Source organism: Chrysochloris asiatica, unplaced genomic scaffold, assembly GCF_000296735.1.
Source record: "Chrysochloris asiatica unplaced genomic scaffold, ChrAsi1.0 scaffold00069, whole genome shotgun sequence".
Classification (NCBI taxonomy): domain Eukaryota; kingdom Metazoa; phylum Chordata; class Mammalia; order Afrosoricida; family Chrysochloridae; genus Chrysochloris; species Chrysochloris asiatica.
The window spans coordinates 1,303,443-1,320,103 of NW_006408587.1; the positions used below are offsets into that span (position 1 = coordinate 1,303,443).

Genomic DNA, 16,661 nt, shown 5'->3' on the forward strand with positions numbered 1-16,661 from the left:
GGGGGGGGGAGGTTGTGACATTTTACACAGAAGCAGGGGCCTTGTGTGTTTTGTTCTTCACTATTATTTCTAGCACCTAGAACAGTGCCTTGTACCAAAGAGCTTCTCTGTCAGCATTTGTTAAATAGATGAATTTTAAAAGCAGGTTGTTGTTGGTAGTGGTAGTGATTGTGTGCCCTCAAGTCAGTTCCAACTCATAGAGACCCTGTACAGGATTTCCAAGGCTGTAAATCCTGGTGTAGCACTGTGGGATCAGCACTGGACTGAAAACCACAAGGTCAGCGGTTCAAACCCACCAATTGTTCCTCAGAAACCCTGTAAATGGTCTATAAAGGTCCGAATTGACTCAATGGTACTTCACAACAAAAACAAAATCTTCATGACAGCAAAAAGCCTCAATTTTTTTCCCCTCAAATCATCTGGTAGATACAAACTGCTGACCTTGTTGTTAGCATCCCAATGCTTAGCCTACCAGAACTCCTTTAAAAGCATATTAGAGAAAAATAATCAGAATATGGTTCCATTTTCACTCGCACAGAAATAAAATTGTAAGATAATCACAAAAGGTTAACAAAAGTCAAGGAATTTGAGGTGTATTTTAAGTGTTTAACTTTATTCTTCGTTCCTTTAAAAAATATTTATATTCTTTAAAATACCTTTTTATGATTAAAAAGTAACAAAAAGTCGTTGTTGTTTTTTAAAGAATGTGTTCAGTTCGTACAATTCATAAATTCCCAAAATGAAGTTCAGTACTATTCAAGCTTCATGATTTCTTTCACCTTCAAAGAATATCAATATGTCTTATACAAGGCAGCATCTTTCTCAAGTACCAGGAAATTCCACCCTATACTAATAAAATGAAATATCCCTAAAATGGAAACTCCACCTTTTCTGTATTACAGAGAAAAGCACCTAAAAGTAATTAATGTCTTAGTCGTTTTCTGACCTCTGCTAACATAAGCTCTATATGTGTTGTTTTTGTTAAGTACCATAAAGTCGGTTCCAACTCATAGTGGCCCTGTGTAGGGTTTGTGGGGCAGCTGATGGATTTGAACTACAGACCCTGAAGCTTACAGTCCAGTGCTTACCCTACAGTGCCACACACCAGGACTCCAAACTCTATACTTGTTGTTGTTGTTGTTAAGTGCCGTCGAGTCGGTTCCGACCCATAGCGACCCTGTACAGGGTTTCCGAAGGTGTAAACTCTATACTAGTTGTAGGTAAAGACTGATACACACAATGGATTTTTCTTCAGACTGAAAATGCCATGTGAATACATATTAGTCGTGTATTCTATGTAATTTTCTCATTTCTTCAGGAAGGCAGGTTTCATTTTAAAGACATTTAAACCATTAAAATATCAAAACTAGCCCTCAGTCACTATTTATACCATCATCCTGCTTTTTTCCCATTCATCTGTTTTATCACACACTGAAATAACATGTCTCCCTTCGAGAAAAGGAAGCTCCATGAGGACAGGAATTCTGTCCTGCTCATCATTGTATTCCCAACACAATTAACAGTGGCTCCATGGAGTAGGCCTTAGAAGTATCCGTTGAATAACTAATGACACGATGTGTACATGTACTATTCTTTTCAATTAGAAAACACAATCAATGAGAAACTGAAAAAAGGAAACCCACATACTGAAATTACAAGCTGACATCACTCACAGCCAATATGAGGGCTAAGAGGTTTGGTGGACATTTTTCAAGGTGGACAGGTGTTTCACACCTATCTAAGCGCATAGAGCGTTTCCAGGAAGAAAAGAAAAATCCACTGGGAGGTCTGCAGGTAGCTGTGTACAGCTCCCACAAGGGTGGAAACGACCATTAACATAAATGTAGCCCGTGTCCAGGAAACAACAAAAATATATCAAACATCTTGGCCCAGACGACTAGCACCACTAACCCCAACACAAACCAAGCAAGTAATCTTCCGCCCGACACGTAAGAAGAGCAGTCTCTTTTCCCTTGCTGTGAGCAATCAGCTCACTCTTCAAACATTTTCCCACCCCCAAGCGGGCCCAAGGGGAAAAGAAATGGGGGGGAACAGTCTGAGAATTCACTTTCCCCACCCCCATTCGAAACCAATTTTCTCCAAAGAGCAAATCTCCCCCCGTCCCGCGGTCCCCCAGGCCTCGACCTCGCCACGAGCTGCCCCTCACTCACGTGTAGATGATGGACATGAAATGCATCAGCCACAGCACCAAAAAGAGGACGAACCCGAAGACAGCCGTTCCCTCCAGGGCCAGGTCCAGCAGCGCCATCCCCCGGCCCGTAGGCCCGCTCCGGCCACCGCGGTCAGCGCTCGCACGAGAGGCGGACTGGGTGGGCGCCCGGCGCGGGGGCGCTGGAGCCGCGAGTTAGGTGGGGAGAGGAAGGAGCGGAGGGGAGTAGGGACGGAAGGGGCGGGCAGGGCTTGCGCGTTCCCGCTCGCGCGCACTCGCACGCGCAGTGTCCTCGGCGCGCTTGTGGATATAGGAGCTGCAGTGCGCGGGCTCGGTGGTCAGGGTGGCCGGGGGCCCACGCTCCAGCTCGACTCTCCAGACCCTCGCCAGGACCTGCACAGTGGCGCCAACACCCCCGCCGCGCCGTCCTTGTCGCTGAGCTGTGCTCCGCACACCTCCGTCGCCTTACTCCGCCGCCGCAGCCCCGCGCACTAATCGAAACCGGCGGCTAGCGCCTGGACTCCCTGAGCGTCCCTCCCCACCCCGCCCATCCGAGGGCGGTGCCCGCCCCTCGGAGGCGGTGTGCGTAGCTCATCCCGCCCGCGCGACTGCTGCGTCACCGTCGCCAGCGCTAACCCACCTCCTTCCCCGCCTCTTCTTCTCCCAAGCCACCGCCCACCTCGTTGCGTCGGGCGAATAGCTTAGGGCAGAGCTACTGAGGCTCGTGTCTGAACTGGACAGTGCGTCTGGCTCAGAGGCTGTGCTCCCTCGTCCTGCTCTGTTGTTCCAGGACGCGCCATCAAAAGACTGGGGGTTCTGGTAGCCGCCTGAGCTGCTTTTTGTTGTTATGAAGTGCTTACGAGTCCGTTTCGGCTCATAGCGACCCTATATAGGGTTTCCAAGGAGCAACTAGTGAGTTTGAGCCGCCGACCTTATGGTTCAAACCGACCTTGTGGTACTGTGCTTATCCTACAGCGCCACGCCCAAGTTTGACTCACAGCTTAATTTTCATATCCACTGGCATTGCTCAGAGCTACTTAGGGCCTCCTTCAGGCCACGTTCCTGGGCACAGGACTTCCTACGTTCTTTCCTCGCTGCTTTTAATGCTGTGGAACCTCGAGTGCAAATAGACCTGAGAGAGTAAAAAAATGTCAGTGTGTCTGCCGGATATTTAAGCATTTAACTGAGTGTGTAATATAAAAGACATTCTTAAATCATAATGTAAAGAATCAGATAATATTGAAACCTCCTCAGACTGTCCTGTCCAATACAGTAGCCACTGGCCACGCGTAGAGCACTTGAAACATGGCTACTCTAAACATAATTGTTATTAGGTGCCGGTGAATTGGCTCCGACCCATAGCAACCCTGTGTAGAGTTTCCAAGGAATGGCTGGTGGATTGGAACCTCTGACCTTGTGGTCCAGCGCATTATCCTGCAGCGCCACACCAGCACTCCTGAACTCAAAGGGGTAGCCTGTTGGATAGTGTTGCTGTTGTTAAGTACTGTTGAGTCCGTTTGACTCATAGTGAATCTCTATGCAGATCGCTACGGGTCGGAACCAACTCAATGGCACTTAACATAGGATGTTTTGAGACTGTACATTGTTGCGGAAGCAGGAAGCTTCATCTTCCTTTGGTGGGCTGGAAGCGCCGATCTTGTTCTCAGTGCAAATGTTTTAATCTAGTACTGAATGTTTTTGCTTGTTTCTTTAGTCCTGAATATGTTTATATTATGTCTCAGTTGTTTTATATTTAAACAATGTTTATTTCTTCAAATGGTTTCCTTTTAAATAATCCATGACCTCCCTTGAGAGGTTTCAGAATAAATTTAATAGAAAGGCAAAGAACTTGTTTATTTTTATCAATGTGACGCTGATCAGCACTGGACTGCGAACCATAAGGCCAGCAATTCAAAACTATATATATAGTTAACATTTACAGTGGAAACCCTATATATAATCAGTCGGAACCGACTGATGGCACTTAACCACAATAACAACAACAATTATTATAGTGGACTCCTGGTATGGCACTATAGGATCAGCATTGGATTGCAAACCACAAGGTTGGCAGTTCAAACACACCAGCTGCTCCTCGAGTGGTTCCTACCCATAGCAACCCTGTAGACGGCGGAAACCCTATATAAGGTCAAAATTAGTAGTCAGAACCAACTCGACAGCACTTAGCAACAACAATTTATTATAGTTGAGTCCTGGTGTGGTGCTGTAGGATAAAGCACTAGACTGCTTTATCGAGGTTCCACGAGCAGCTCCTGGAAAACCCTGTACAGGGTCACTGTGGATCGGAACAACTCAACAGCACTTAACAACAACATTGTAGGTTATGGTGTGGCGCTATAGGGTAACCCTATACAGGGTCGCTATGAGACGTAACCGACTCCACGATACTTAACAACGTTGTAGCTCATGGCAGTGCAGTGGCTCTATGCTACAATCAGCAAAGGTTGTGGTTCGCGGTACAAGCCGCTCCTCAGGAGAAAGATCAGACTTTCTGCTCCCATGAAGATTTAAAAAGCCTCGAAAACACTATACAGAGCCGCTACTAGTCAGAACTAATTTGATGGCACTTCAACAATTGTAGATGATCAATTATAAGAGACAGGTGTACTGGTGTGGCGCTGTGAATTAATGTACTGGACTGCAAGGTCGGTTTGAACCTCAATGTTGGCAGTCAAGCTCACCAGCCGCTCCTCGGAAACCCTATAACAGGATCGCTATGAGTCAGAGAACCGACTCTACAACATTTAACAACAATTGTAAGGTCCACCAATAGCAATTCTACAGAACAGAGAAGTACTGCTCCACAGAGTTTCCAAGACTCTAAACCTTGATGGGAACAGACAGCTTTATCTTTCTGCCCTTTCTCCCCAGTGAGCACTGGTGGGTTTGAACCTCAGACCTTGTTTAATCCACTGTGCCAACAAGGCTCCTTAAAACAACTTCTAAAGCTTTTTAACATTTCCATAATGGAAGTGTATCTCATATTCAATCATACCTTACAATGTTGTTAAGTGCAGTCAAGTTGATTCCTACCCATAGCAACTCTGTATATTGTTTCCGAGGAGTGGCTAATGTGTTTGAACTGCTGACTTTGTGGTTAGCATTCCAGTGCTGATCCTACAGCACCACATGAGAAGTCCACATAGTTAATCTAGGTCTGTCAAAAACTAGTTGATGATTTTAAATCAACGGTTGTGTTGTTGTTAGGTGTCCAGGAGTCAGTTCCGAGTCATACCAACCGTATGCACAAAAGAACTAAATAATGCCTAATCCTGTTACTTCCTCACAATTGTTAGGTTTGAGCCTATTTTTGCTACCAATGTGTCAGTCCATCTCCATGAGGGTTTTCCTCTATTTTGCCGACCCTCCATTTTATCAAGCATGATGTCCTTCTCCAGCGATTGGTCATTCCTGGCAACATATCCAAAGTACAAAAGACAAAGCCTCATTATTCTTGAATCTAAGGAGCATCCTGGCTTTGCTTCATCCAAGATAGATTTGTTTGTTCTTCTGGGGGTCCATGGTACTCCTAATATTACTCACCAGTACCATATTCAACAAGGAGCTCTGGTAGTATAGTGGTTACAAATCGGGCTGCGAACTTCAAGATCAGCGGTTCGAAATTACCAGCTGTTCCGCAGGAGAAAGATGAGGCTTTCTGCTCCCATAAAGATTTACAGCCTTGGGAATCCTGCATAGGGTCGCTATGAGTAGGAACCGACTCCATGGCACATAACAACAACAACAACAACATCAGGTGATTAAAAATACCATGACTTAGGTCAGAGGCATCTTAGTCTTCAAACTGGTAACTTTTTGTTCTTGAACACTTTGACGAGGTCTTTTGCAGCAAATTTGGCTAAGTTTGAATTCTTTACAGCTACTTCCATGAGTACCGATTGTGGATCCAAGCAAAATGATCTCTCTGACCACTTCAAACCTTTCTCTATTTCCTCCGTTTATCATGATGTTTTATATTGGTTCGATTGTAAAGATTTTTGTTTTCTTTACGTTGATATGGAGTTTTACTGAAGGCTTTTGTCTTTTATCTTCATCAGTAACTAATTAAGTCCTCTTTGCTTTCAGCATGCAAGACTATATATAAATCATCTCCATACAACAGGTTGTTAAAGAGTCTTCCTCCAGCATTGATGCCATGTTCTTCATCATATAGTCCAGTTTCTTGGATTATTTGCTCAGCATATAGGTTAAATAAATATGGTGAAATTAAATAAATGTGGTGAAAGAATAAACCCTGACACACACCTTTTCTAATTTTAAACTATTCAGTATCCACTTGTTTTATTTGAATGACTGCCTTTTGGTCTATGTATGTACAAGTTCCTCATGAACACAATTAAGTATTCGGGAATAATAACATTATTCGGAATGTTATACATAGCTCGTCAGGAACCACACAGTCGAAATCCTTGGCCTAGTCAGCAAAGCACAAATAAACACCTTTGCTATTCTCTGCTTTCAGCCAAGATCTATCTGATGTCAGCAATGATATCACTTACTCCATGTCTTCTTCAGTATTAGGTGAAACTCTGATAGTTCCTGTTGATGTGCTGTTACATTCATTTTTTGAGTTATCTTCAGCAAAATTTTACTTGCATGTGATACTAATGATACTGTTGAATGATTTTTGCATTCTGTTGGGTCACGTATCTTGGAAATGGGCACAAATATGGATCTTTCCCAATCCATTTTTTTGTGCCTCCAGTGCTTCATCAATTTGTTTAAAGATTTCAATTTGTACTCCATCAATTCCTGGAGCCTTGTTTTTCATCAAAGTCTTCAGTGCAGTTTGGACTTCTACCCTCATCTCATTGGTTCCTGATCATATGCTACCCCTTGAAATGGGTACCCCTTGAACATCGACTTTTTGGTACAGTGACTCACTATATTTCTTCCATTTTCTTCTTTTTTTTTTTTTTTTTTTTTTTGACATACCAATTTTAATATCAACATATCACATACATAGCAACAGAATATAAGGTAGCTAGTGTTTTGTTTTGTTTTAGTTTTTATTGTGAATTATGTGCTAGTTTACATCAGTGAACATTATCTTTACATTCATCCTATCGTACTTTGTTTTATTGCAATGATCACAATCCCATGCATGCATCACCAAACACCCAAAGAGTACACCCACACTCCTCCCCCCGGCCACCAGCACACAACCCTTCTCCTTCCCGGAATCCAGAGTCCCCAGCAGCTCCTTCTGTCCCTGTCATTGTCTGCCTCCATTCCTAGTATCACTGCCTCTTGGGACAAGGTCGCTCATTTCCCTTTTCTCCCTTGATGGTTCCAGGGATCTCTACTCCTGGACTGCAAAATCAGCCACTCCCTCCTTTTGTTACCAAACATTTACATTTACCTTTCCAACACTCACTGTCAGACCTGATAGCAATCATTCCCTATTGAACCACAGGAGTCCTTTCCCTCTCACCTTTTATTAACCCCATCCAAACAGGTTGGAAACAATTCAGTGGAGGGTCTATGTTTCCCTGTATCCTCTGGAGCTAGGTTCCCTATTGAAAGCTTATAAGCCAGTCACTTCTTGCCTTTATAGTCCCCTCATTTTGGGTAGCCAATGTATAAGTTCCCCCTCCCTGTCGACCCTGTGTACCAAGGGGGTGGGAATGATCCTCACTGTAGAGATTTGTCCGCTCCTTTGTCATATTGCATCCACAAGCATAGGTCAGGATCATCTATTTTTACTGGGTTACTCCTTTCCCCCCCACCCCTTCTTTCTTCCTCTAGTCTTGTTCTGATCATCCAGCCAATGATGCCAGGTCATATGGGTACTATCTGCAAGTGTGGGTGTTCTTGTGCATCCCCCCTCTCTTTATATCAGCAGGATGCTTCACTCTCCATTTTAGTCCTCTGGGGCCACATCCCTGCCCCTGGGCCCAGGAGTCCCAGGTCTCGTCATACTCGACATACAACCAGGTCTCAATCCAGGTTAACAGGAGTCTATTGAATGTGGTTGGACTTAGTTCACAACTTCATTGCTGCTTTTCCCCCTCTTCCCCTTATCGGTGACCAGCGTGGTCAACAGCAGGACCATATGCCTGCTAATGTATTCCATTTGAGTTTCAGTCTTGGAAGGGGTTTGCCTTGAGAGGATCTAACCACTTGCCCTGATGGCTCCCTGGGAACAACATGTTTGTTCTTGTAGTAGTCAATTGGACTGCTATTATTGTTTTTTTTGTTTTTTTTTTCTGCTGGTCTTTCTTTCAAGAAGTATCTTCTGTTCTAGCTTCTTCAGAATGGTCTGCTTGTCCTTTCACATGGGAATGTCCCACCTCAGAAGATCCTGGAGGAGGGTCAGGACTTCACCTATGGTCTTGTGCAATGCAAAGGCTCTGCAGGGCACCTCCTTCACTGGGCATGTTCTAGCCTCATTTTAGTTATTCCAAACAATTATAGGCTGAAGACAGACTTACAAGCTTTCTCTGGTGATGTTTCTGGCTATTATTCTCTCTCCCCTACAAGTGTCTATTTTACAACAGTAAGCAAGGGAAACCAAGATTCAACAGACAGCCATGCATCTTAACATCACTTCCCCACTTTTACCTATTCAAACCATGCCTCAATCTTTTTATCCATGAGCCCTTTTGTTCCACATTTGTGCTTAGATCATTATTTACCTCTGTCCCATTTAGCCCATGTAAACCTGCCTACCTATTCTCCCATCAGCCTTATTTTTCCTTTCCCCTTCCCCTTCTAGTGTATTGCCCCCACCCCCAGCACCATACTATCCTGTGTCTATTCCATATCCTGTGTTCCACTATCCTATGCCTATTCGCCACCCTGTGCTCCACCTTCCCCTCCCTTCCCCTCATCCCACCTCATACACCCCAATAATTAACAAAAAATGTAATAATAATAATAATAAAATAAAAGATCATTTCCCCCCCTTTTAGTGTGGGTGGGTACCTTTTCTTAATCTTTTACAATAATGGCTCTATGCTGTATTTCTCCTTTTGAGACTGACTGATTTCACTCAGCATAATGTTCTCAAGGTTCATCCATGTTATGCGGTGGGTTGCTGCTTCTTTGTTATTCTTCAGGGTAGCATAGTATTCCATTGTGTGTATGTACCACAATTTGTTTATCCATTATTCCATTGATGGGCACTTAGGCTGTCTCCCATCTTTTTGCTATTTTAAATAGTGCTGCTATGAACATTGGTGTGCATATATATCTACTCGCATTATGGCTCGTATTTCTTGTGGATAAATACCAAGTAGAGGAATTGCTGGATCATAAAGAATCTCTATTTCCAACCTTCTGAGAAATCACCATATTGTTTTCCAGAGTGGTTGGACCATTTTGCAATCCCACCAGCAATGTAAGAGGGTCCCAGTGTCTCCACATCCTTGCCAACGCTATTGTCCTCTACTTTTTTGCTCTTTGCTATTATTGCTTGTGTGAGATGATATCTCATTGTTGTTTTTACTTGCATCTCTCTAATGGCTAGTGATCGTAAACATTTCTTCGTATGTTTGTTGGCTGCTGGGATCTCCTCCTTGGTGAAGTGTCTATTCATGTCCTATGCCTATTTTTTAATTGGGTTATTTGTCCTTTTCTTGTAGAGGTTTTGTACATTCCTATATATTTTGGAAATTAGTTCTTTGTCTGATATGTTGTTGCAAAAGATTTTTTTCCCATTCTGTGGGCTCCCTTTTCACTCTTTTGATGAAGTCTTTTGATGCACATAAGTTTTTAATTTTTAAAATGACCCATTGATCTATTTTGTCTACTTTTGTTTATGTAAGTTTCAAAATGTTTGGTAGTCTGTGTATGCCCTATATTAGAGCCCTCACATTTTTCCTTATTTTTTTCATTGATGACCTTTGTAATTCTGGTATTCACATTTAGGTCTTTAATCCATGTTGAGTTGGTTTTTGTATAAGGCATATCATTTTCCAATTCTGCCATGCACACCACCTGTTGAAGAGACCACCTCCTCCCCATGCAATATACTTAGGTACTTTGTCAAAAATCAGTTGGCTGTATGTGTATGGTTTAATTTCTGGATTCTCAATTCTGTTCCATTGATCAATATATCTTTCATTATACCAGTACCAGGCTGTTTTTACCACTGTAGCTGAGTAGTAAATTTTGAAATAAGGGAGTGAGAGTCTTCCCACTCTGTTCTTCTTCTTAAGCAGTGATTTGCTTATCTTGGGTCTCTTTCCTTTCCATATAAAGTTTGTAATTGTTTTTCCATCTCTTTGAAGAATGTCATTGGAATCTGGATTGGGATTGTATTATATGTATAAACTGCTTTGGTCAGTATTAACATTTTCACAATGTTAAGTCTTCCTATCCAGGAGCATGGTATATTCTTCCATTTTTATAGGTCTCTTTTGGTTTCTTGTAGCAGTGTTCTGTAGTTTTCTTTGTATAGGTCTTTTGTTTCTCTGGTTACATTTATTCCTAGATATTTCATCCTTTGGGTGGCTCTTGTAAATAGTATTGTTTTCCTAATGTCCTTTTCAGCACTGTCATTATTGGTATATCCAACTGATTTTTGGATGTTGATCTTATACCCTGCCACTTTGCTGAATTCTCCAATGAGGTCTAGTAGGTTTTTTACAGGGTCTTTGGTGTTTTCTATATATAGGATCATATCATCTGCAAATAGAGTTTTACTTCCTCTTTGCCAATTCATATGCCCTTAATTTCACTATCTTGCTGTATAGCTCTGGCTAAGACTTCGAACACAATATTAAATAGGAGTGGTGACAAAGGGCATGCTTGTCTGATTTCTATTTGCAGAGGGAAGGCTTTCAGTGTCTCTCCATTGAGAGTAATGTAGGCTGTTGGTTTTGTATATATACTCCTAATTATGCTGAGGAATTTCCCTTGAATTCCTACTTTGTTGAGTGTTTTTATCAGGAATGGATGTTGATTTTGTCAGATGCAATTGATACAATCATGTGGTTCTTTTCCTTTTTCTTATTTATATGGAGGATTGTATTGATCGTTTTTCTAATGTTGAACCATTCTTGCATCCCTTTTATGGCTCCCACTTGGTCATGATGTATTTTTTTTTTTTTTTTTTTTTGTGCTGCTAGATTCTGTTGTCTAAGATTTTGTTGAGAATTTTTGCATCTATGTTCATGAAGATTATTGGTCTATAATTTTCTTTCTTTGTGATGTCTTTCCCTGGTTTTGGTATAAGGGTTATACTTGCTTCATAAAATGTATTAGGAAGTTTCCCATCCTCCTCTATATTCTGGAATAATTTGAGTAGGATTGGTGACAACTCTTGCCTGAATGTCTTGTAGAACTCACCAGTGAAGCAATCTGTGCCTGGACTTCTTTTGGTAGGGAGTATTTTGATGACCTGTTCAATTTCTTCTATTGTTATGGGTCTGTTCAAGTCTTCTACTTCACTCTGTGTGAGTTTAGATAGGTTGTGTTTTTCTAAAAATGTATCCATCTCTTCTAAGTTTTCAAATTTGTTGGAGTACAACTCTTCATAGTATTCTGTTATTATCATTTTGATTTCCTTTGGTTCCATTGTGACATCACCCATGTGGTTTCTAATGTGTGTTATTTATGTCTTCTCCCTCTTTTCTTTTATTAGATTTGCCAATGGTTTGCCAATTTTACTAACCCTTTCAAAGAACCAGCTTCTTGTCCCATTGATTCTTTCTATAGTTTTTCTGTTTTCTATCTCATTGATTTCTGCTCTGATATTTGTAATTTCTTTTCTCTTGGTGACTCTAGGTTCCCTCTATTGGTCTGTTTCTAGCTGTTGTAGATGCTGTGTTAATGTGTTAATTTTGATTCTTTCTTCTTTTTGGATGTGCACATCTATCGCAATAAATTTTCTTCTCAGCACCACTTTCACTGTGTCCCAAATATTTTGATATGTTTTGTTTTCATTTTCGTTTGTTTCTAGGAACTTTATGAATTCACGTTTAATTTCTTCTATTATCCAGTCACTCTTCATCAGGGTGTTATTCAGTCTCCATGTATTAAACTTTTATTTTTTGGTCTTCTTATTGTTGGTTTCTAATTTTATGGCATTGTGGTCTGAAAAGATGTTTTGTAGTATTTTGATGTTTGTAAATGTATGAAGTCTTGCTCTGTGACCTAACACATGGCCAATTCTGGAGAAAGTTCCATGTGCACTGGAAAAGAATGTATATTGTGCTGTTGTTGGGTTGAATGCTCTGTACATGTCTATGATGTCAAGTTAATTGATTGTGCTGCTTAGTTCCTCTATAGCTTTGTCGAGTTTCTTTCTGATTGTTCTATCCCTTTTTGAAAGTGGTGTATTAAAATCCCCCCTATAATTGTAGATTTATCTATTTCTTTCTTCAGTTCTAGTAGGGTTTGCTTTATGTATCTTGGTGCTCTTTCATTTGGAGCATAGATGTTAACTATGGTTATATCATCTTGCTCAATTGACCCTTTAATCATGAGATAGTGTCCTTCTTTATCTCTTATGGTGGCTTTTGCCTTAAAGTTTATTTTATCAAAGATTAGTATTGTCACTCCTGCTTGTTTTTTATTGCTGTTAGCTTGGTATAGTGTTTTCCATCCTTTAACTTTTCGTCTGTTTTTGTCTTTGTGTGTAAGGTGTGTCTCTTGCAGGCAGCATATTGAAGGGTCTTGTTTTCTTGTCCATTCATCCACTCTCTGCTTCTTCACTGGTGCATTTATTCCATTGACATTTAGTGTAATTATCAATAGGTATGGATTAACTGCTATCTTTATGTTAATTTTTTGTGGTGCTGTTTGTTCCTTTGTTCTGCATGCCTTCTTGTGTTGTATTCATGTTTTTTGTGCTACTTCTTGTCAGTTTCTTCTTTGTCTTAATGTTTCCTTGTTCTGCTTGGAAGTTCATTTTCTTTGGGGTTACCCTATAGTCTGTTAAGTTTTCCCTGCATTTAAGACAATCTGTTGTATCCTGTCATCTACTCGGCCACCTCACCACCTGGATTTGTTTTCCTATATTTTCCCTTTCTTTGACATTGTTAATATTTTTATCTTTGGTTGGCCTCACAGGTCCTCTGAATTCATTACTATAATTTTGTTCCGTTCTGAACTCAACACCACCGAGTTCCAGGTGGTGTTGCAACATCTGTCAACCTCTGGTTGTTGTGTGTTCTTGCTGATTTTCATTCCAAAGAACTCCCTTTAGGATGTTTTGAAGTACTGAATTGGCTTTAACAAAATCTTTTAGTTTCTGTTTATCCTGGAATGTTTTGATTGCACCATCGTATTTGATTGACAGTTTTGCTTGATAGACAATTCTTGGTTGGCAGTTTTATTCTTTTAGGGTTTTGTATATGTCTCCCCATTGCCTTCTTGCCTGCATGGTTTCTGATGAGAAGTCAGAGCTTAATCTGATTTGCTTGCTTTTGTAGGTGACACTTCTCGTTTCCCTGGCTGCATTTAGGATTCTCTCCTTGTCTTTGATTTTCAAGAGCTTGATTATGATATATCTTGGTGAGTTTCTTTAGAGGTCTATCCTTCCTAGGGTTCTTTCAGCTTCCTGAATGTTTATCTTCTCGTGTTTCAAGATTTTAGGAAACTTTTCTTCCAGAAGCTTTTCAACTATCTCTTCTGTGATTCTTCCTGTTCTGGAATCCAATAATTCTTAAGTTATTCCTCATCATGTTATCAAGCATGAATCTTAGACTCTCTTCGGATTTTTAAATTCTTTTTTCTTCTTGCTCTTCTATCTTAGCAGTATTGAGAGATTTGTTTTCCAGCTGGTTTCCACTGGTTCTGGCTTCCATCTCTTCCATTCTGCTCCTTTGTCCTTTCAGTGTATTGTCCATTTCTGATATTTTATTATTAATCATCTGGACTTCTTTTTGCAGGTTTTGAATTGCTTCCAATGCCATATATATCTTATTTGATCGATCCTTTAGCACTTTTCTGACTTTTTCCTTATTTTCCTCCACCCCTTTTCAGAGCATTTGAATTTGTTTCCATATTATTCTTCTGAATTCCTTCTCAGGCATATCCAGAGCCTGCTCTTCTACTGGAAAGTCTGTGTCTGCTTCAAGCTCATTTGTCTCAGTTACTTTTTTCTGTTTTTAGACATGTGTTGATATCTTTAATTGTGTTTTCTTGGACATTTTCAACAGTTATGTGAGTTTTTCATTTAAAATGGATGTATATTGGTTTGTTGTTAAGCTTGCTGTGTGTCTCCTGGTGGATGTAATCTGAAGATAGGCTTTCCTTTTCACATGTAATGCCTAGCAGCTGGTTTTGGCTCTTGTCCAGGTGGTGGGGTACTGCCGGGTATACTTGTAGCTTGGCTATATGGGCACAGTTGCTGGCTCTTCTTGGGTAAGGTATGGGGAGAAAGCTCCAACCCTTGGGAGAAGAGTGAGGCCAAAAGGACCAAAGAAAGAAACAATATAAAAGTAGAGACAGAAACCACCAATCAGAAACAAAAATAAAATTGTGATTGACACTGTTCACTGGCCTCTGCTGTGCAAAGTGTCCCACCTTGGTAAACTATGGGACGGGTTCCCAGCCTCAAAACATCATAAGATGCAGCCTTCAGGTTTCTTCTCTGTGCTGTTGAAAAACTGTGGGTGCAATGCTAGACCCTTTTGAGTGTGTGCTCCCGCCCACCTGAAGGCATCTGGGCTGTACAGTGAGGGCGTGATTGGGGTGAAGAGGAGAGATATGTGAAAAATGAAATGTGAAAAATGAAAAATTGGTCACACCTCACACACAGCTTGTCTGTGGCCCCACCCTCCGGCCTGAGGACTTCTGGCTGCCAGCCATGTGACTGGATCAATTCAGACACCACCATATTTTGCTTCCACAGGCAAATTTCTTCTCAATGAGCACAGGAAACTGGCACCCAGAACCTTAAACAAGATCCAAAACTCCACAGTTTTTCTACAGACCACTCTTTCTCTGCTTTTTGGGGGGTTTTGGCAGAGGAATTTTCACTGTCTGTCTCTGCTTTCCCTGCCCCCAAAATGGAAGTCCTCTTACATATTCTTTTGATGTTTTCTATATCATTCAATATATTGTCCATAGAATCCTTCAAGATTGGAACTCCAGGCTTGAATTTTTTTTTCAATTCTTTCAGCTTAACAAATGCTGAGCATGTTCTTCCCTTTTGTTTTTCTAACTCCAGGTCTTTGTACATTTTATTATAATACTTGACTTTGTCTTCTTGACCTACCTTTGAAGTTTTCTGTTCAGCTTTTTTACTTTCTCATTTCTTCCATTCACTTTAGAATGTCATGCAAGCAGAAAATTCTCTTTTGACATCCATTTTAGTCTTTTCTTCCCATCCCACCCCCAGCTTTTTAATGATCTTTTGCTTTCTTCCTGTATGATTTCTTGATGTCATCCCACAACTCCTCTGGTTTTCAGTCATTAGTGTCTAATACATCAAATCTGTTCTTGAGATGGCCCCTAAATCCAGGTGGGATACATTCAAGGTCATATTTTGGCTCTCATGGACTTGTTTTAATTTTCTTCAGCTCTGTCCTGAATTTGCATATGAACAATTGATTGTCTGTTCCACAGATAGTCCTGGTTTGGCTCAGAATAATGAGCTTATCCACTATCACCTCCCACAGATGTAGAGATTAGATACTTGTTTATTCCATCTGGTGATATCCATGGGTGGAGTCACCTTTTATGTTCTTTGAAAAAGGTATTTGCAATATATAAGAAGTCATTGGTGTTGAAAAATTCTATCATGAAATCTGTAGTATTAATTCTATTACCAAGGCCATATTTTCCAGCTACTGATCCTTTCTCTTTGTTTCCAACTTCTGCATTTCAATCACCAGTAATCATCTGTATATCTTGGTTGCATGTTTGATCGATTTCAGACTGAAGAAGTTGACAGAATTCCTCAATTTCATTATCACTGATTTTAGTGGTTGGCACGTAAATTTGAATAATAGTGGTATTAAATGATCTTCCTTGTTGTTGTTATTAAGTTCAGTGAGTTGGTTCCAACTCATAGCAACCCTGTAGAGTAAACTGCCAACCTTGCAGTTAGTCGTTCAGTGCTTATTCCTACAGTGCCACACCTGGACTCTGGTTTTCCTTGTAGGAGTATGGATATTATCCTATCACAGGCAACATTGTACTTCAAGATAGATCTTTAAATGTACTTTTTGACAATGAATATGACATCATTTCTCTTGAATTTCTCATTCCTGGTATAGTAAACCATATGAGTGTCAGATTCAAATGATTAATAACAGTCCAATTCAGCCTACAATATTGATATTTATGTGTTCTATTTTATTTTTTATTTTTTAAGAATCTTATCCCCATCTCTTTTTAGCACACACTTTTTTTTTTTTAATTTTTATTGTAAGGTTTACATGGGAGAACATCAGCTTTACACTCATCCTATTGTATTTTATTTCATTGCAATGATTACAATCTCTTCCATGCATCATCAAATAACCAAAGGATACACCACACAGGCCCGCCC

At 40.7% G+C, this 16,661-nt stretch overlaps 1 protein-coding gene across 1 annotated transcript in view; it reads right to left on the bottom strand.

Moving 5' to 3' along the window:
* Positions 1-2,710, bottom strand: part of UGCG (UDP-glucose ceramide glucosyltransferase) — a 53,431-nt gene extending 50,721 nt beyond the window's left edge. The window contains exon 1 of the mRNA XM_006864670.1: positions 2,172-2,710. Coding sequence (XP_006864732.1) covers positions 2,172-2,269 — 98 coding nt within the window. The 5' untranslated portion in view covers positions 2,270-2,710. The remainder of the gene's footprint in view (positions 1-2,171) is intronic.
* Between the last annotated feature and the right edge of the window lie 13,951 nt (positions 2,711-16,661).